We start from the raw sequence: 20,663 nt of genomic DNA on the forward strand, positions 1-20,663 counted from the left end.
TTTGTTCTCTTGTTTGGTCTTCTTCTCCCTCCCTCTTCCCTTTCCACATGAGAGCCTGCAGAAGGCGGTATGTGTGGTTTTAGATTTATGGCTTTCCCAGAACTGTGCCAGAAGTTTATAGCTAAGAGCTGGGTGTGGTGGTACATGCCTGTAATCCCAACACTCTAGAGGTTGAGGCAGGAGGATCATGAAAAAAGTTTACAGCCAAGCCGCATCATATAGGCATGACATCACTTTTTTCTTTCCAAATATAATTTCAGGGCTATAAACTCTAATTCCTCTACACTTTTGCTAATATGAACAACTTTAAAAATTCAAATTTTCAACCTGCTTTCTGCGGAGTTTATTTCTCTCTTATTCCATCCTCCTTAGAGGTAGTTGGAGGTCTCATACATGTTTTCCTATAATGTATTTCAAATCTGAGACTTTAAGGGCTGATTTGACTATGTATTAGGATTGGCTTCAGTCCCCCAAAGATGTTCCTGTTTGTTTCATTTCTCTGTGATTGCTGATGTTCTCATCCTCCTATTTGTTTGTCATTCAGCTGAATGTTCATGTTGTCTTCATGGGCTTTGTGCCATAGCCAACAATAAAAACAAGCAACCACCACACCTTCTTCTGTGACCTGGTTGGCTGCAGAGCAGCTTGGGAAGTCTGACCTGAGCACTTGTGTGTGTGTGTGTGTGTGTGTGTGTGTGTGTGTGTGTGTGTGTGTGTGTTCATGTCCCTGTCTGTCCACAGCCTTCGCTCTTTTATGTCCGGTGTGTTTTTAAGTTCATCTCCAAACTAGAAAGTACACTTGATGAGGGTGGAGTTTTTGTTTATTGCCTCTGAAAGGATGCTTAGAACCTAGGAGCCTGAGGGACTGACTGCAAGGACCAAGGCTGGTGCTGAAAGATAATTAGGTTTCCCAACTGTGGAATTTGAAGAGGAGAAACAGTGTACTTGAACGTCTAGATTAGAGGCTGGAATTGTTTTATACTTGTTAAATGAGATGGAAGAAAAGCCCTCACAGTTAAGCACTGCATTTCTAATAGCCTGCTCTCTGCAGGCTCCACCAGATGCTCTCAGTGTCCCACAACAGCGGTGGTACAGAGCTGGAGGAGGGACAGAGCTGGAGGAGGGACAGAGCTGGAGGAGGACAGAGCTGGAGGAGGACAGAGCTAGAGGAGGGACAGAGCTGGAGGAGGACAGAGCTGGAGGAGGGACAGAGCTGGAGGAGGGACAGAGCTGGAGGAGGGACAGAGCTGGAGGAGGACAGAGCTGGAGGAGGACAGAGCTGGAGGAGGGACAGAGCTGGAGGGGGGACAGAGCTGGAGGAGGGACAGAGCTGGAGGAGGACAGAGCTGGAGGAGGACAGAGCTGAGGGGGGACAGAGCTGGAGGAGGACAGAGCTGGAGGAGGACAGAGCTGGAGGAGGACAGAGCTGGAGAGGGGACAGAGCTGGAGGGGGGACAGAGCTGGAGAGGGGACAGAGCTGGAGGAGGACAGAGCTGGAGGAGGGACAGAGCTGAGGGGGGACAGAGCTGGAGGAGACACAGAACTGGAGGAGGACAGAGCTGGAGGAGGACAGAGCTGAGGAGGGACAGAGCTGGAGGAGGGACAGAGCTGGAGGAGCACAGAGCTGGAGGAGGACAGAGCTGGAGGAGGACAGAGCTGGAGGAGGACAGAGCTGGAGGAGGACAGAGCTGAGGAGGGACAGAGCTGGAGGAGGGACAGAGCTGGAGGAGGGACAGAGCTGGAGGAGCACAGAGCTGGAGGAGGGACAGAGCTGGAGGAGGGACAGAGCTGGAGGAGGACAGAGCTGGAGGAGGGACAGAGCTGGAGGAGGACAGAGCTGGAGGAGGGACAGAGCTGGAGGAGGACAGAGCTGGAGGAGGACAGAGCTGGAGGAGGGACAGAGCTGGAGGAGGACAGAGCTGGAGGAGGACAGAGCTGGAGGAGGGACAGAGCTGGAGGAGGACAGAGCTGGAGGAGGGACAGAGCTGGAGGAGGACAGAGCTGGAGGAGGACAGAGCTGGAGGAGACACAGAACTGGAGGAGGACAGAGCTGGAGGAGGACAGAGCTGGAGGAGGTGCATCTTGGAAGTGGTTACTTCCTTTGTGGTTCCTTTTTTTGTTAACTCTCTGGTTTATATCTGTTAATAGCTTTTCCTACACTGTTCTCATCTTCTCCTGCACTGAATGACTGCTGATCTAAAGTCATACGATATTAATTCGAGTAATGAGTTCCATCCCAAAGAACAAATGTATTGATGTCCTTCAATGTATATACAGTTTTCTAGTTATGTTCTGTGATCATATGTGTGCTTTGCTTTTATAACAAGCAAAATAGTCTTTTGATATCAATTTCGCTAATACTGGTTTGAAACCGAGGGTAACACATGCAGTCTAAGTGCAAATCCCAGTTTGTTCTGTAGGATTTCATTTTATCATTTGGGCGGGCACTCTGGTGCATGCTTGTGTACCCCGCCCTTCCGTCTCTTTCCCCTCCCCTCCCCTCCCTTCTCCCCCTCTGGGTGTGTGCCTGTCTGTCTCTGTCTTGGACAGGCTAGCCTCAAATTCATGATTGTTCTTCACAAGGCTCGGAGCACAGGCTCCCATCACACCTGGATAGGTAGGCTTGGCGTTCTAAGAGAACCTGGCAATTCTCTCCACTGTTCTCTGTTAACTGCTGCTGAAATCTTCATTTGCACATTGTTGAGATTTCATTTTACCATCATGAAATTAAGGTTTTTAGTACATTGAAGCTTATCTATCTTTAGGCATTAAAATATTTTCCTAGTGAATTCAAGAACTAAGAATGTGATACTTGGTTATCTTAGGGTGTTTAATATTTTTCTTAACTGTACATTCTGTTCGAAGGCAAAATAAATGTTACTTTCACTATAAGAACTGATTTTCTTTCCTTATTTATTTCTTCTTTTCTTTCCTCCTTTCTTTTTTTCTAGGCAGCATCTCATGTGGCCCAGACTGGCTTTGAGCTTGCTGTTAGTCCAAGATGACCTTAGACTCCTGAGCCTTTTTCCTGAAGGCTCAGATGACAGGCTTGTGGCGCTCATGCCTGGCGGAGAGACCTGGCTTGTAGAGGGTCTACCTGAGTGCGAGCTAGGTCTAGACCTCAGTTCTCCATAACACCCTGGGTACTGCAAGTTAGCGTCAGTTGTTTCCAGGTAATGTTTTTTGTTAATCACTGAAAATTTTTTTTAGATGGAGAACTCTTTTTTCCAGATTGTCTTAAATAAGCTGTCTAAAACTGAGATAGATATAAGTGTTGTTCACACATGGTGGGATGAAGTACTAGAGCCTGAAGTAAACCATATTGCTAAATGTTTTCATAGTGGGCATTTAGTTACCTCATTATTTATATCTTTTATTAAAAGAAAACATGTTCCATTTTGCACCAGTGTATCAGGAATGTTGAGCTATGATGTAATGGCTATATCTGTGACTGTTGGATTGTCCTAGTTAGCTTTCTGTGGCTGTGATAAAAAACACTGACCAGAAGCACCTTGGGGAGGAAAGGGCTTATTTGATATATACTTCCAAGTCACAGTCTATCACTAAGGGACACCAGGGCAGGAACATGGAGGCAGTACTTGAAGCAGAGACCATGAAAGAATGCTGCTTACTGCTGGCTTGCTTTCCATGGCTTGCTCAGCTTGCTTTCTTAGATACCCTTGGGCCACCTGTCCAAAGATGCTACCACCTACATACAATGGGGTGCTTCCTCTTCCATTAATCAGAAAATGCTCCACAGGTGTGCCCCGCAGGCCCATTTTGATGGGGACAGTTCCTCAGTTGAAGTTCCGTGTCCCTGATCTTCAGCTGTGCCACGCTGATGAAAACTGCCCAGCACAGTGGTCTTGAGCTGGTGTCATTTTCCGAGTGCTTATCTCCTTTTCTGCCTAATGGTTGCATGAGTACCGATGGTGAGGGGCTGACCCAGAGTGTACTCACATCAGGACCACTAACAGAGTGGATGGAGAAAGAGGATCAGCTGGAAGAATGGCCCCAAGATAGAAGTGACTCAGCAACAGAAAAAGCCAAATGAGATGCTGTGAGAACTGTAGGTTTAAAGCATTCCCTACTAAATATCACGCACGTGCTGCTAAGTTTAGGGGAGGTGTGGGGGGCGGTATCTGTGTTGCTTTCTTACTTTTTCCAGTGGCCTACGATTGACTGCGAAGCAATGCAGAGAAGTAGCATCCTGTCCTGAGTGTGGAAAGGAAAAGGTTGAAACCGTGCATCATAAATTCCAGCAGTTGTTAGCTGTGATTGTGGTTGCTCGGTATCTATAAAATGGATGATAGGGAAGGAATTTGTAAAGTAGGAACTTTGGATGAAGTAGTTTTGTCGTTTCTCTTATCCCATTTCTGTTTTCTTCTAGCCCCTGGATTTTCCTCCTCCCCATGTGTCTCCTGTGCGGTCTTTCTCCTTCCTGTGGCAAAATACTTGAGAGATGCAGCTTAACTTGCTCACTTTTCCTAGGACCTGGAAAGAGAGGCCCGGAGGAGCTCTGGTCTATACCTTGGCACCCTGCCTCCATGTTCCCACATTTCTTTAAGATTTTTTTTTTTATTATTTCATGTTTATGAGTGTTTTGCCTGCATGTACGTCTGTGCATCACATATGTGCCTGATGCCCAAAGAGGTGGTGAGCCTCCGTGTGGGTGCTGGGAATTGAACCCAGGGCCTTTATAACAACAAATGCTCTGAACCACTGAGCCAACTCTCCAGCCCCACGTCCTTACATTTTGAAACTAGTTCCATGTCTAGAAGGTTCCTGTTTTTTACAGTATAAAGACACCAAGTTTTAACCAGAAACAGTGTAAGGTCTCCCCATGATTCTTCACTTTGCCAAACACAGCTGTCCAAAGGCATGTCTACATAGATTTTTAAAAATAAAAAAGCCAAACTAAAAAAGCCAATAAACTTTCTGATAAATAGACTCCTAAAAACTAGAAAGGAAGAGAATACTAAGAATCAGAAAAATACTTGATTTGAGGCATAGATCCCACATGGTAGAAGGAGAGAATAGACTCCTGCAAATTGTCCTCTGGCCGCCACACATGTGCTGTGGTAGGTATACATTCCCCTTTCCCTATGTGCGCGCGCGCGCGCGCACACACACACACACACACACCTTAAAAAGAAAGAAAATCATGTGTTTAAGAAGTAAATTGATTGAACCAGCTTTAATGGTTCATGCCTGTAATTCTATCACTTAGAAGCTCTCAAGTTCAAGGCCAGCCTGGACCACGGTAGTGAGACCTTTGAACAGTACATCTTGAGCTTTCTTTAAAAGAAAAAAGAAGAGAGAAATTGGTCGCCATTGACCGTTGGCCCTCTTACTTCAGTTCTTTTTTATTACCTGATTTCCTAGTAGCTCCCTTTTCTTTCTTTTTAAATTGCTTCCTGATTTACTTCCTGTTCAGTTTTCAGTAAAGGGTGTGGAGTGGAGTGAGATCTCATGTTGGTGCCCATTGTCTGAACCAGGAAGGAGTAGGGCAGCTGTGGGAGTCAGGGCGCAGAGCGGCCTCGCCCCCCAGACCTCTCCAGTCAGCGAGCCTGTAGCTCCACGCTGTGTAAACGCCACACTGCGCATATGTCCTAACGAACGTTTCAGGGCTCGTTTCTCCAGTGTTTCCCAATGCTTCTGTCTGTTTTTCTCTCTTTGAAAACAGTAAAATAGGAAAATCCAGCTCTGTACAGAAATAGAAAAATAAACTGTATAATGAAGCTTTAGCAGATTATTACCATGTAGAGCCCAGAGTGGCCTTGAATTCCTGATCCTGTTTTTACCGCCCAAGTGCTAGCATTATGTGTTGATTATTTCTCTTATTAAAAGGGACTCTTATTGAGTATATCCTCTCACCTTTTTCCTGTTTTGAGTTGGAGGTTGTCTGAAGAACTGTTGGACAGCTCCCCCATGGACCAGATTTTGCTGTTCTGTACATCTCTCTGGTGGCTAACCTAATTCCCGTTCTCCCAGGTTTTCCTATAAACTGCTGGCTGGCTCTCCAGGACTGACCAGATTGCAGTTGGTAGGTTTTGGTTTTGAAAGTGTTTTTCTGTCTCATCAGGAGTCCCTTTAATGTCTTAGCATGTTTCAGTTTTGTGACTTAGCAGTTCAAGTCCTTGATACAGGAAAGGCTGTAAGATGGGTGTGACTGCTTCTGACATTCCTTCTTTCTTCTAACCACCCCTAGGAGGAAGTCCATTTTCATTTCACTGTATTTTTGTTGAGTTAGTGTCCTCTAGGACCCCGGGTAGCAGGGACAGGATTCGGTGTTAAGATTTTTGGTATAGTGTATATTGAGTAACTAGTTGGTAACAGGCCAACTTCAAATTCCCTATGGTTTGTCTAGGTAGGGTGCTGTCTTAGACTACTTAATGACACTCCTTTCTCAGCTTGTTAGGGTTTAGTTTGTTCTCAAATTAACATGTACGTCTCTGTGTGGATACCACGTGTAGCTGTTTTAAGGCCTTTCCTGCTTGCTTTTCTTGTTTTCTTTTTCTACGGTGCTGGGGGCGTTGAGTCCAGGGCCTTAAAATGCTAGCCAAGTGCTCTGTTATTGAGCTGTGTATGCCCAGCTATACTTGAGTTTTTAAAGTGAATGCGCATGCTTATTTTCTCAAGTCTGAGTTCTGGACTCGATTTGAAATTCGAGCAATGAAGTCGTTGGTACTAAAGTACTAGTACAGGTCGCTTGGGCATTACTTACTGAAGGCATTGGTTTTATGGTGTGTTTGCTTGCTTTGTTTTGTTCCGTTTTCTCTGGAGTGGGGACTTTTTCAAGACGCAGTCTTGCCTAGTGTTTGTTTTATAGCCATGGCTGGCCTCAAACTCAGGACAGTCCTCCTTGCCTTCATGTCTCATGTGCTAGGATTACACATGTGTGTACCCCTCCCCCTTCTGTAGAAAAGAGGCTTGGAGAATACTGTTTGGTAGGCTTTCCAGTTTACAGAAAGGCCCAGTTTCCACTTGACTACACTATGGCATCTGGGGCTCATTTGGTGTCATCCAGGGCCTTCTCCACAGTCTTCTGTTAATGTTTGTAACGTGATGATACTTTCGTATCATTTGAAAGAATATATCCAGAATCCTAGTCACCACAGAAGTATTTTATTTAAAGCAAATAGCTGAAGTTGGCAGCCCAGAAAGGAGAGGTTGCCAGCTCAGTGGCATTTCTGTCCTGGGACTGTAGTGGAGATTTTCTTCAGGTCTGTGTGCGATCTTTGCCTTCATGGATTCTTACTGCCTCTCTTCTTTCAGAACTTGTTTAACCTCAGTGCCATGTAAGGATTACCTGAGTCTTTAAAATACCCTTGGACTGGGCTGGAGAGATGGCTCAGCAGTTAAGAACACTGGCTGTTCTTCCAGAGGTCCTGAGTTCAATTCCCAACACCCACATGGTGGCTCACAACCATCTGTAATGAGATCTGGCTCCCTCTTCTGGCCTGCAGGGACACATGCAAACAGAACACTGTATACGTAATAAATAAATTTAAAAAAAAAGAAAAGAAAAAGAAAAAAATACCCGTGGACTGTTGATGGAGATATAGAAGATAAAAGTTGAGACAAAATTTAAGGTTTTTTAAAACATTTTTTGCTATTTTATTTATTTTTCTTTTATGTGTATGGTGTTTTGTCTGCCCTTATGTCTGTGAATACCACATGAATACAGTGTCTGTGGAAACCAGAAGAGGGCATTGGATCCTCTGGAACTGGAACCACAGATGGTTGTGAGCCACAATGCTGGTGCTGGGAATCTAACCTGGGTCCTCGGAAAGAGCAACCAGTGTCTTAGCCATTGAGCCATCTCTCCAGCTCCTAATGTGTGTGCATGCGTGCGCGTGCGCAGTGGTGCGGAGGGAGATGAAAGGACAGCTTTTGGAGATGGCTTCTGTCCTTCCAGTATGTGGGTTCCAAGGATGGCACTCGGCCTCTCAGACTTAGCAGCAAGCCCCTAACCACTGAGCCATTTTGCCAGTGCAGAATTTAAGTTTCTCAGCAGTTTAACAGCATGTTAAGTTTTTAAATAGTTTTAGAAAATAATTGTGTAATGTTTTTAGTGAATAGAAGCTGATTTGTGCATGTGTGTGTCTGTGTGTGCGCATGTGTGCATGTGCACTTTATTGTACTATTCTAATGTCTTGGGTCTAATTCAAAGCCAGAGTGATCTGATTGAGCCACTCTGGACAGTACAGATAGGTATCACATTATAGCATCCCTTTCCTGTATTAAGGCTCCCTCATATAAAATACAGTATTCAAATCAACGGTGTTGAGCAAGGCTTTGGGGCCGTAGTATTAAATGACTCAAGTACAGCAGCAGCTGCCCATGCAGCGAGCATGCACAGTTGCACAGGTACAGTGTGACACCACAGATCCATTTCTTCTTCTCAGAACTGTCTGAATACATCTAGAATTCCTTCTAAAGGAAAGTCAGGAGTACAAGCCAGCTTTTCGAATTTCACGGCATAGTACCTTACTGGCTGTGAGTTAGGTATGCTGAAATGATAGCCTGTAGTGACTCCTAACTATTACATATTATCTTTTTATCCTGGCCTCTGCAGCTAACATTATGCCAAATTGCAGTTTAGATTTGTATGTATATGTGCACACACACATGCATGTGATCCTATACTTGTGTGTGTGTATACATGTGTGTAGAGGACTGAGGAATTATAGATATTTCTCTGCAGGGGAGTGTTCATCTTGGTTTTGGAGACAGGCTTTCCTCTTGGCCTAGAACTTGACGAGTAGGGTAGGCTGATTGAACCCCACTGTCTACATCCTCAGTGCTGGATTCAAGTGAATGTCACTATGCCGGGCTTTTTTATGTGGGCCCTGGTGTCAGACTCAGCCCTCATGCTGATAAGGCAAGCACTTGACCAACAGAGCCGTCTCTCCAACCCTAGAGTTTTTCCGAAGACAAATTCTCTTTTTCCCTCTTATCCCGTAGTTTGAGCTAGTATTTAAAATTCATTACTGAACAGATGAGTGTGCTGCTTTCCGTACTTTGGAGAAGAGCTAAAATGACCATGTTCCTCTGCCCTGTCGTTTTCAAGGCAGTTCTTCAGAGTGTGTGTGTAGGTGTGTGTGTGTGTGTGTGTGTGTGGGTGTGTGGGTGTGGGGGCGTGTACACATAAGCGCACATGTGCTATAGCACACGAGGTCAGAGAACAACTGTTCTCTTCCTCCACAGTGGGTTCCTGGGATCAAACTGAGGTCAGGCTTGCTCATCTTTTAAGAGGCTTCTTATTTTGTATTTATTTTTTTTAAGAGGGTCTCATGTAGTCCAAGCTGGCCTCAAACTAGCTGGGTAGCTGGAGACTGTCTTGAGCGTCTGACTCGGCGCCTTCACCTCCCAGCTGTACCACCACCTTCCGGTTTGTGCAGAGCTGGGATCAAACCCAGGACTTCCTGCATACTAAACAAGCACTGTGCCAGTGAGTCACAGCCCTGGCCCGGGGTTTGTTTTCCATTTTGATAGACAAGTGATCTGTAAGTTAGTACTGCATGACGTAAGTCTGCAGATCCTGATGAACTTCAGAGGGCTGGTTTGTGGATCTCTTGAAACTGTGACAGACTTTGAAGACATGTGCCGTTTCCTCAGGAGTGGTCCATTTTCTTTGATCAGTGTTTCAAAGGTTTGCTGACTGGAAAGAAAAAAGTAGATGATCACTGTGCTTGTTATGAAAGAGATTTTAATTAACAGGAATGATAACATTCTTCCCTGTCCATATCTATCTTTTAGTAAGTTAGAACTTTGTCCACTATATTCTCACCAATGAGGTCTTGAGTCATCTTGGATTATATAGAGTTTCTATCAGTTAGCTTTCCTATTTTTTCCCCTTCTATCCCTCCCTCTTTCTTTCTCTTCTCTCCCCTTTATCTCCTCTCTCCCCTGTCTCTTTCCATCACTCTGTAGACCAGGCTGGTCTCAAACTCACAGAGATCTATCTGCCTCTGCATCTCCCTCATTCAGGGATTAAAGGAGTGTGATCCATCATTATTTTTCTTTCATGTGATTTCAAGGCATATTAAACCTGGGAAGTTTTTATACACACTTTAATGTTTGTCTGTTGCAGACTAGCCCCCAGTACCTCAGAATGTGACAATTTAAACAGAGGCCTTAAAAGAAGAGCTAATGACTTCCAATGAGCCTTTGGGGGCCAAGTGCTAATTCACTGTAATTCCTGTGCGTGGCTGTTTCATTGTTCTCTGGAGTCTATCATCAATTACTCATTTTCTGAAACTTAGTTTTGTTTGGTCTGATTTATGGTATAAAGTTTCTGTAACTATCAACCCTGAGTCGAGTGGGCCCTGCTGTCTGTAGTACCACTGCCAGTCCTAAGGTGGACGCTCTGGACATCAAACTCTTTAGAACTGCACGCTCCCAAAGGCCCTCCTCCCTCCCTGTTGTGCTCGCTCGCTCTCTTGGTTTCGCCATCAACTAGGAAATAACAGGAGATTTTTTCCCCCATTGTTCATTACTAACCATTTAACCACCCTGGGACAAATTCAGCCACAAATGCTTTGGTGAATGTTCCTGTGAATCCATTGGTGAATGGGCAATGCCAGGTGTCTATGGCTCTGGCTACCTGGGTGGTAAGAGGATACTGAGCCCCTGAGTTCAAAACCAGCCTGAGCGACATAGTGAGACTCTGTTCTTTTAAACGGAAAGAAAATAGCTGACACTCTCCTGACAAAGCCATCCCCTAGTCTTCTGAGCTCGTTGTAAGAAGCTCTTTTCCCACATAGAGGGTTTTTTTTAGTGTTCTGTGGGAGTTGGGTGCATTCTGTCAGTACTTAGAATGTGGGGTGCATTTTTCCTTGTGCTTAGAGATAGATGTGAGGTGCATTTTTTCCTTGTGCCTCTGTCTGTTCACACCTTTCTGGCCTGAGCACCTTTTCAGTTAACAGCAGTGGAGTGTCTTGTGCCTTCTTTAAAACTACTGCTCTGATAATGCCTGTCTCAGCGCATCACTCTGCTGTTTGGCATGGAAGAAAAACTGACCTCACTTCAGAGATAAAAGCTCTTTTATGAATGCCCTCAGAATCCTGTATAATTTTATTTGTACTGTAGATGAACCTAGACGTTTTGTTGTTACTTCCATCTTCTGTTTGAGGCCTTGATGTGGTGTGCATGCTGGCTCTTCGCTCCAGAGCTAACGTAGTCTTACCTCATCCTCCTGAGTAGCTGGGTACAGGTGTGGGTGCTAGCATGCCCAGCAGCCACCTGTGGGAGACATTTGAAATTTGTTTTCTTTTGTGTTACTGTGTAGTCCAGGCCAGCCTCTCAAGTCTTGATTCTCTTGCCTCATCCTCCTAAGTGTTTAATTTAATTTACTGGTATGAACCACCACGTTGGGTTGCTCCCCCAACCCCCCCCCCTTTTTTTAAAGAAGGAAAGTGATCCTAAGAGGTTCTACATGTTTTTAGGACTTAATTATTCTTACTTTATGTGTATGAATGTTTGCCTGCATAAATGTATGTGAACCACATTCATGCCTGATAGCCTTAGAGGCCAGAGAGGACATTAGTGGATCCTCTGGAATTGGAGCTGTAGAATCCAACTCCCATCCTTTGCAAGGGCTCCAAGTGCTCTTAACCACTGAGCCATCTCTCAAGCCCCGAGCTTGCCGTTTTATTCTTTTTTTTTTTTTTTTTTTTTTTTTTTTTTTTTTTTTTTGGTTTTTTGAGACAGGGTTTCTCTGTGTAGCTTTGCGCCTTTCCTGGAGCTCACTTGGTAGCCCAGGCTGGCCTCGAACTCACAGAGATCCGCCTGGCTCTGCCTCCCGAGTGCTGGGATTAAAGGCGTGCGCCACCAACGCCCGGCTCGTTTTATTCTTAATATCTTAATTTTATCATGACCTAGCTCTGGGTCTGCAGAAGTCATGACTTGATTATTTTTCTTTTTACTGTGACAAAATACCAGACGAAAGCAACTTAGAGAAGGGGGGATTGATTTTGATTCACAGTTCTAGAAGATACAGTTCCTGCGGCCGGTGGCTGCGGGAGGAGCAGGAGGCAGTGATGAGTAACTGTCCTTTTCCTCCTCAGGCAATTGGGACCTCACATTTAGAGTAGATCTTCCACCTCAGTTAACCGAATCTAGGAGCTTCTCATGGACATGCCCACAGATTGGTTTCTGTGGTGATTCTAGGTCCCATCAAGTTGACAATCAAGGTGGAGCTATAAATCATTACCACCACCACCACCACCCTTCACACGCACACGCACGTGTACACACACACACACACACACACACACACGCACACGCACAAGTATGCCACTAGAATTGCTAACCATTTGTGTGATGGTCTGAGGAAGAAGATACAGTTCTTGTACTTGTTTTCTAGAAACCTTTTTTGTTTGTTTGTTTTTTGAGACAGGGTTTCTCTGTCCTGGAACTCACTCTGTAGACCAGGCTGGCCTCAGACTGAGAAATCCTCCTGCCTCTGCGTACCAGGTACTGGGGATAAAGGTGTGTGCCAGCACCACCCAGCCTGAAAGCTTTTTTAAAAAAATATTTTAGACAGGATCTTTAAAATATTCTTAGCCCTTTTTCTTATTCTCATCACATGTTGCCTTTGAATCCTTATTGATCAAGTTTATCCCTGTATATAGAGTTATTATTTGGCACTTGTAATCCGAGCAAGTGAGAGGTGAGACAGGCAGACTCTTGCCTGGACTGTAGTCCCTACCTCAAAAGACCAAGTGCTAGGGATGCAGCTCGGCGCTTTGCCTGTTCAGCACGTGCAAGGCTGTGGACTTGATTCCCGGCACTGGACATATGACAACCTTACTTTGACTTTTTGATGCGGTGGTGTTCATACACAATTTTTTGGCTGGTGGTAGGGGTAAGATAAGTCTCACATCATAACCCAAGCTGGCATGGAACTTGCTATGGCCAGGCTGACCTTGAACTCACAGCCTTCTTCACTTTCCTGAATGCTAGGATTACAAGTGTAATCTACTACACCTCACCCCATACACATTTTTAAACACATAAATTTAATCTTTTGTGGTCTAAACTTGTGATTTTATACTATTTAGATGTTTTCCCACTTTTTCCTTAAGATTTATGTATTTTTATGTATACGTGTTTGCCTGCATGTATGTATGTGTATCAGTACCTTATAAATAATGTGCTGCCCACAGAAGTCAGAAGATGACACTGGACATGGATGCCCTGGCATTGGTTACAGATGATTATGAGCACCATGTGGGTGCTGGAACCAGACCCCTTGCAAGAGCAGCCAGTGCTCTTAAGTGCTGAGCGTCTCTCCCCTCTTCTCAAGTGTACGAGCTGGACTTAGATGGTATCCAACCAGAATACTGAAGAGCCTTTGAAAACTCGGTTTTGGTCATCACTATGTGAAACTGTCCAAGTTTGAGTTACTTGACTCTTAGTTTCACCAGTCTTGCAAATTCAGTGCGACAGATATGTTCTCCCTCACAGCCGAGCTTCCAAAAGGTCCTCTGATAGAATTCTCTGCTTCCCATCACAGCTCCTCACAGCGGGTTAATTACCGACCACTTACTTACTTTTCAACATGTGCACCGTGTGTTGTTCCAGACTCTGGTAGTGACTAGTCTCGTTTTTGTTGGTTTGGGTTTTTTGAGATAGTCTGGGGGGTGAGAGCATGCACTCGTGCATCCAGTTCTTCACCCTCTAGTTCAAATAGAGATTGAACAACTAGTTTCAATCTCTAATTGAAATCCCTCAGTGGCAGCCGGCTTCCTCCTTTCCTCTAGTCTACCTGACTTCTTATCTACTGTTTTACAGGCTCTCGAGCCGCACAGTTCTGAGAAACCCAACTTCCCTCTGCCTTCCCTTCTGCAGACCTGGCCCGCCATCTGCTGCCATCCAGAGAGGAGCCATTCTTCATGGAGAGTTAGTTGCCAAAGCCATAGGACGGACCCTTGGTACTTCTCCTCTGTCCTCTAATCGTAATGAAATTCGAATCTTGCTGGTTTACATCCCATCTCCCTACTGTTGGTGCCTTAGCTCAGACTCTGCTTACCTGCATTTCCCCAAAACGTCTTCTTTTGAGCCTCTTAGGACTCTGTATGTTTTCTCTCAAGGCTTTAGCTTAAAAAGTCAGGGCCTCGCACCTTTCCTGGAGCTCGCTCTGTAGACCAGGCTGGCCTTGAACTCACAAAGACCCTCCTGCCTCTGCCTCCCGAGTGCTGGGATTAAAGGCGGCGCAAAGCTACACAGAGAAACCCTGTCTCGAAAAACCAAAAAAAAAAAATAAAGAAAGAAAGAAAGAAAGAAAGAAAAGTCAGGGCCTCTAAACCCATTTCCCCTCAAGCTCTGCTGGTGGCCTCACCTCCAGAATGCCCACTCCTCCTCTCTTCTTCTTCCCTCCTGGACTCTCACAGTACCCATACCACCCCACAGAGTGGTATGTACCTCACAGTACCTCACATGCCGTTGCAATTGTTTAGTTTTCTGTCTCTCTGCAGCAGTGACCGTGTCTTACAGTTGTGCAAGTATCCAGTCCTGAGTGGCTGGTAGTGCTAAGTAGGGTAGCTATTCACGTGAGTGAGTTCTGCAGCTGTTGTTGTATGGATCTTGTTGCTTTAAAATTGGTTGGTGATGTGATCAGCATTCATCTTTCTGGTCCCATCCTAACAGTTCTATAAAGAAGCAGGACAAACAGGAGGGCAAGCTGCTAGATGGCCTGGCATGGACTCTAGTGCTCTGTCTCGTAACCACCGGCAGTGCAACAGAGATGAAATGGTTGATAACCTGGCAGTTGTGCTAGGGATGCTGAGGACTTCTTTTAGTGACCTGGTGTAGGGACCAGGGAGGAGGAACCTAAGTGACTCCGTTTCTGGCTTGCTAGTGTGGGTACCTGAGGTTGTCTGTCATCAACTTAGTAGTGTTGGGTTTTGCGGTTCTTACTCACATCCAGGTGAGCAGGTCTACCTGACAACAAACAGTAGGCCACAGGAAATGGCAAGATGGAGAGTCATCCATGTGTGGGAACTAATTAGAGTTAGGAATGGTCATCTAGACATCACCTAAAAGGAATCATGGTCTGTAAACAGAATGAACCTTGAGGAGTTCTGATGTCAAGAGTCAGGAAAGAAAGCAGACCTGGAAGGTACTGTTGAAAACCTGAGCAGCTGAGGCTAAAGGCCTGGGCAGTAACAAGGCCCTCACTTACTGTTTCCGGGAGAGAGAAAGAAGTCCATCTTTATTTACCCAGCTTAGGGTAGATGCATGCGCACACACTTTCCTCTGCTTCCTGTCACACAGTTCTCCTCACTCCTGTAGCTCCCCTGCCGAAGTCAAAGCCCCACCAACAGCTTTTGTTAGAAGATGTGGCAGTCACCAAAGTCCCTTCCAACTTTAGTGTAAGATTTAACACAGAACTTGGGCCCAGTCCTGGGGAACTGATGGATGGGCCCTTCTGATGTGTAGGTGCTATATAGTTTTGCATTTCATTACAAGAGAGGAGGGCTTGATTATAGCAGACTTTGTTTAAAACAGAGGCATGTAGCCCACGCTGGTCTCAGAATCACTGTGTAGCTGAGGGTGCCCACAATGGACACTGTCCTCACACCATCTCAGTCCTCAACCTCCTGTCTCTGTCTCTACATACGGTGGCTGCTGGGGTTGTAGGCACGTGCCAGCATGCCTAGCTAAGTAGAGCAAACTTTGAAAATAGAATTTTGTAGCTCAGTGATGGAGTACTTACCTAGCACAGATAATGCCTGGCATGGACAAGGTTCTAATTAAGTAATGAAGAAACTGGCAGCCATAGAAACCTAGCTGGAACTTTCCACTGTGCTTGTCTCTAGAGTGGGATGGCGGTGGGCAAAGTGCTACCATCTGTTTTTATTTTTTGTAACAGATGCTCTGGTACCCTGCATTATATCCTTAATTCACCACCAGTTTCAACCAAAACTCAGATGTTTGTGGTCAGAGTCTTACCAGAACCTAGTTTTTGTCTCAGAACTGTTAGGTCCACCAAGGGAAGGGGGAAAGTTGACACTCTTCCTGAGTCTTTGACCGAAGCGATCATCTCCACTCGAATCATCTCCTTGCGCAGGTCTGCGAGTGTGGCCTCACTCCTTGTCACAGACCTGTGACCTCAGAGCTTTATGTTGGTTGGTAGGATTTTTTTTTCAGGAGACCAGACATCTCTAGAAAACACACTTTCTTCAATCCTAGGGAGTTTTTGTGGCAAGGGCTAGGGTAGGTGTCATTGGGCTATTTAGTATTTCAATCCTTCAGCTAGCATATCTACACAGACCCAGAGAGGAAACACCTTGCCCGGATTGTATTCCCCGTCTAGCTACTCATGATAGCAGAGACCAGGACACAGGACAGTGTCCAGTAATCATCTTTGTCTCATTTCCGAAATGCCTTCATCCTTACCCCCTGGCCAGGAAAGAAAGAAAGGCACCATGGCTTTTGTTTTGTTTGTCTGGACTAGTTGGATGTTTTCAGAATTAGTGACGAATATGGGCTCCATGTTTTATTTAAGATAGCTACAGCTGTGACACTTAGATCTGACACTTGTCTTAGTCAAAAGGACAGTAAGGATGGACAGTTCAGATAATTCACATCTGTAGATTCTATAGATGAAGCCCACTGCAAACAAGTGAAAAGTCATAGACAGCAGAATAGCTAACACTCTGGGAAGGGTTGAGGAAATAATTATTTTTACATGCAGCCAATAAACTGCAAGTTGTGATGACCTAGAAAGATAACAATTAAAAATATACTAGGGGCTAAAAGTTGCTGCCACACCTTTAATCCCAGCACTTTGGAAGGCAGACAGATCTTTTGGGAGTTTCAGAACAGCCAGGATTACAAACTGAGACACTCTCAGAACAAACAAAAAAAAAACACCACCACACAAACAATCTACTAGGATTGGGTGTGGTATGCATACCTGTTGTCCCAGCATTGAGGGGAGCTGAGTCAGGAGGATCACAAGTTTGAAACCAGCATGAGCTATGTGATGAGAGACTAGTTATGGGGAAGCAGAGGTGGTGGTGCTGGGGTGCTGGGATTGTAACTCAGCTGGTAGGGTACTTGCTTAGTATCTACAAAGTCCTGGGTTCAATCCCCAACACTGCATGTAATCTTGCGATTATGAGGCAGGAGAATTAGAAAGTCCTGGTCCAGCCTGGTCTCCATGAAACCCTGTCTCCTAAAAACAAGATGAAATGAATAATCTTGGGGTCAGGGGAGTTCTTTAGTCCTCCTACCTCTGTGCCTAGATGCGATAAGGAAGCAGTCTCAGTACATCAACTCACTTAAAGGATTCATTTATGGTAACTATTAGCCCTAACAAGCTGAACTGTGACTTTTGGTAAAGACTTTAAAAGTTGGGAAAACAAATTTCTCTTGCTAGAAGCTGCACCTAAGTCAGTTCTGTTCTCTCCTGTTCCAGGGCATCTGTTATGCACCTTAAGCCATACTGGAAACTCCAAAAGAGAGAGCACCCTCTCGAAGTCAGCAAGGACACCCTGCTGCGAACGCCTGTGAGCCACCCAAACTCTGTCAGTGATGAAAAGGGCAAAGCTAACTACATGAAACCAACTGTCTTTCCTTCAGCCTCCCTTGGCAAAGCAACATCTAGAAAACCTTTTGGGATCCTTTCTCCAAATGTTCTGTGCAGTATGAGTGGGAAGAGGCCTGTGGAGAACAGCTTGAATGTGAAAGCCAAAAAGAATGTGCCGTCTGCAACAGTCCACCAGAGTGAAGAAGAAGGGCTGCCTGGGAGCTGGGCTATCGTCAAGCCTGGGAACACGAAGGAGAAGATTGCATTCTTTGCAGCCCACCAGTGCAGCAGTAGGATGATAGGGCCTATGAAGATCAAGAGCTCCTGGGATATCGATGGGAGAGCCACTAAAAGAAGGAAAAAGTCAGGGGATCTTAAGAGAGCCAAGGTGCACCTAGAAAGGATGAGAGAAATCAACGGCCAGTGCTACCAGCCGGAGCCCTTCGCATGTGGCATCGAGCACTGTTCTGTGCATTATGTCAGTGACAGTGGGGATGGTGTCTATACGGGGCGGCCTCTGTCGGTGATACAGATGGTTGCCTTCCTTGAGCAGAGGGCCACTGCTCTGCTAGCTAGCTGTGCAAAAACCTGCACAAATTCGCCTGCTATTGTGAAGATCACTGGCCAGTCCCGAGGTGTGCCACCTGCACCTGAGCCCTGCTCTGCTCCAGGAACCTGTGAAGAACCCACGGGAAGAGGGAATCCCGAGGCTGGCAGGCCACAGAGCGAGCCAGTCCGTGTCCTTGACATGGTGGCCAGGCTGGAGTCCGAGTGTCTAAAGCACCAGGGCCAGCGGGAACCTGGGACCCTGTCACGGAGTAACAGCTTCCGTCGGCACGTCGGCAGGGTGCTGCTCACCAGTGGTGCTCAGGCCAGTGACGCAAAGGAAAAAGGCACCGAGGACGCCGGCGACGATGACGCCCCCGACATCGAGGGACACCCCATGCAGTCACTGTCTGTGGGTGAAGGACCCTCCACTGCTGACTGTTGTTCTGGGAGTGACCAGGCCTGGGATGGTACGTCTCCGGGCTGTCCCTCACTGCCAGCAGGTGTGAGCTTTCATGTGGACAGTGCAGAATTAGAGCCAGGTCAGCACACAGCTGTGAAAAACTGCAGCAGGCACGACATAGAAATGACAGGTGAATTTGAAGAATTGCCCTTTTCTTCTCACACCTGTCTCCAAGCCCCCGAATTGCCCACACCTGCTGTCAACTGTATGAGTAGAGCCCTTGTTCCACTCGGGAGCCACAGTCCTGACCAGAGAAAGGAGCCTGTGTGCATCAGCATCACTGTGTGCACAGTAGAGAAAGCCCAGCCTTCTGCTCTAGACCCCCTTGAAGAGCCTCTTCCAGGGATGCTGTTTTTCCTGTCACCGGGACAGGACCAGCAAGAGTGCTCCCAGTTGGACGAACACACAACACAGGAGGCTTCGGAGGCCAGTAAGCCTCAAGATGCTGGTGAGGGCCACCGTGTCTGTGAGGAGAAAGAGGTTTCTGTGGAGCCGCCTGTCCCGGCAGCCTCTCTGGTGGACAGTACGCTACCAGTGCTTGAGGCATCCAGTTGGAAGAAGCAGGTGTCTCAGGACTTCCTGGAGACCAGGTTTAAAATCCAGCAACTTCTGGAGCCTCAGCAATACATGGTATGCCTGCCTCACCACATCATGGTTAAAATCTTCAGGTTACTCCCCACCAGGAGTTTAGCAGTTCTTAAATGTACCTGCCGCTATTTCAAGTTCATCATCGAATACTACAACATCAGGCCAGCAGATTCTCGGTGGGTTCGAGACCCACGCTATCGAGAAGACCCCTGCAAGCAGTGCAAGAAAAAGTATGTGAAAGGGGATGTGTCCCTGTGCCGGTGGCACCCCAAGCCCTACTGCCAGGCCTTGCCTTACGGGCCTGGGTACTGGATGTGCTGCCACCGGTCTCAGAAGGCCTTTCCCGGCTGTAAGCTGGGCCTCCATGACAATCACTGGTTACCTGCCTGCCACAGCTTCAATCGGGCACTCCATAAGAAGTCCCGAGGGGGCGAGCCGGAAGAGGAGTACTGAAGTCCAGGCGAGAGGCCATAGGCCTGTGAAACACCCAGTCAACCCTGAGACCCCGACTCCTCCCCGTCAGGAGTCTGCTCAGATGAGACTGCCGTCGCTGGGCAGTTTTTCAACTCTGACTTTACCAACTGTACATGAGATGCGTTCCATGGTTCGTGTCGTGGTGCCTCACATCTAACCCTGTCAGCCGGGAAGAACTCTGCCTGTTTGCCTCCATCAAGGACATTCAGAGGTCACCAGGTAGTCTCCACAAAGGGATCTGAAGTGTTCCAGTACTGGCTCTGTACTTGAGTGGAAAAGAAAGCAAAACCTCTGAGAATTATGCCTAAAACAGAAAATTGGGCACCTTACCTTACACCTTGTATGCTTGATCCTGTGAGAATGTTTGCAGATGGATTTTATGCCCTGTGGTGTTTACAGTGTATATAATGGTTGTGTTTTCATGGGGCTGTGAAAGTGCACATTAAACCTGAGCGCCTTTACCTGGAGATGAGTGCATTGGCCCCTCTGTAAATAATGTGATGAAAATCCAATATTGTATATTATGGCAGTTGACTAAACATAATCAACACAGAATAAGACAGTATCATATAATAGTCAGATTAAAACATTGTCCATCCTTTTGTCTGGTTAAAAAAAAATTTTTTTTTAAAAAAATACTTCAATAAAGAATGCGCATTTTAAATGGGGCCTGAGTTTACAAAGATTTGGAGGGTGGGGGTGGGATATAATCTTTAAAGATTTTATGCGTAAATGTGGGCGGTACTGGGAATCTGAAAGTGTGCTGGAAACCAAATCTGGGTCCTCTGCAAGAGCAACTAGTTTTCTTAACTGCTGAGCCATTGTAACCCAAAGATGTATTTTGTGTGTGCATGGGTTGCCTTTTGAGGGCCGGCACCGGAGGAGGCCTGAGGCAGCCGAGCTGCACCATGGAGCTTGAGGTCCATGCAGTGTGAGCCAACAGACTGAACCCGAGTATTCCACCCCAGGCATCTCTCCAGCTCCTGAATGGGAGGGGTTTTAAGGTCCTTATGAATTGAGCTGTAATAACAAACAACAGAAACCCCA

The 20,663-nt window shown here is 46.2% G+C and overlaps 1 protein-coding gene across 18 annotated transcripts in view; it reads left to right on the plus strand.

Moving 5' to 3' along the window:
* Positions 1-20,218, plus strand: part of Fbxo34 (F-box protein 34) — a 131,343-nt gene extending 111,125 nt beyond the window's left edge. For 9 of the 18 annotated variants that reach the window (XM_076544867.1, XM_076544858.1, XM_076544857.1 and 6 more), the window contains one exon: positions 17,435-20,218. In XM_076544867.1, coding sequence (XP_076400982.1) covers positions 17,445-19,595 — 2,151 coding nt within the window. In that variant the 5' untranslated portion in view covers positions 17,435-17,444 and the 3' untranslated portion in view covers positions 19,596-20,218. Of the gene's footprint in view, positions 1-2,951; positions 3,174-13,803; positions 13,944-17,434 lie in introns of all 18 variants that reach the window. The other 9 variants (XM_076544860.1, XM_076544861.1, XM_076544862.1 and 6 more) reach the window with 4 other exon arrangements.
* The last annotated feature ends 445 nt before the right edge of the window (positions 20,219-20,663 follow it).

Source organism: Peromyscus maniculatus, chromosome 9 (genome assembly GCF_049852395.1).
Source record: "Peromyscus maniculatus bairdii isolate BWxNUB_F1_BW_parent chromosome 9, HU_Pman_BW_mat_3.1, whole genome shotgun sequence".
In the NCBI taxonomy this organism is placed as follows: domain Eukaryota; kingdom Metazoa; phylum Chordata; class Mammalia; order Rodentia; family Cricetidae; genus Peromyscus; species Peromyscus maniculatus.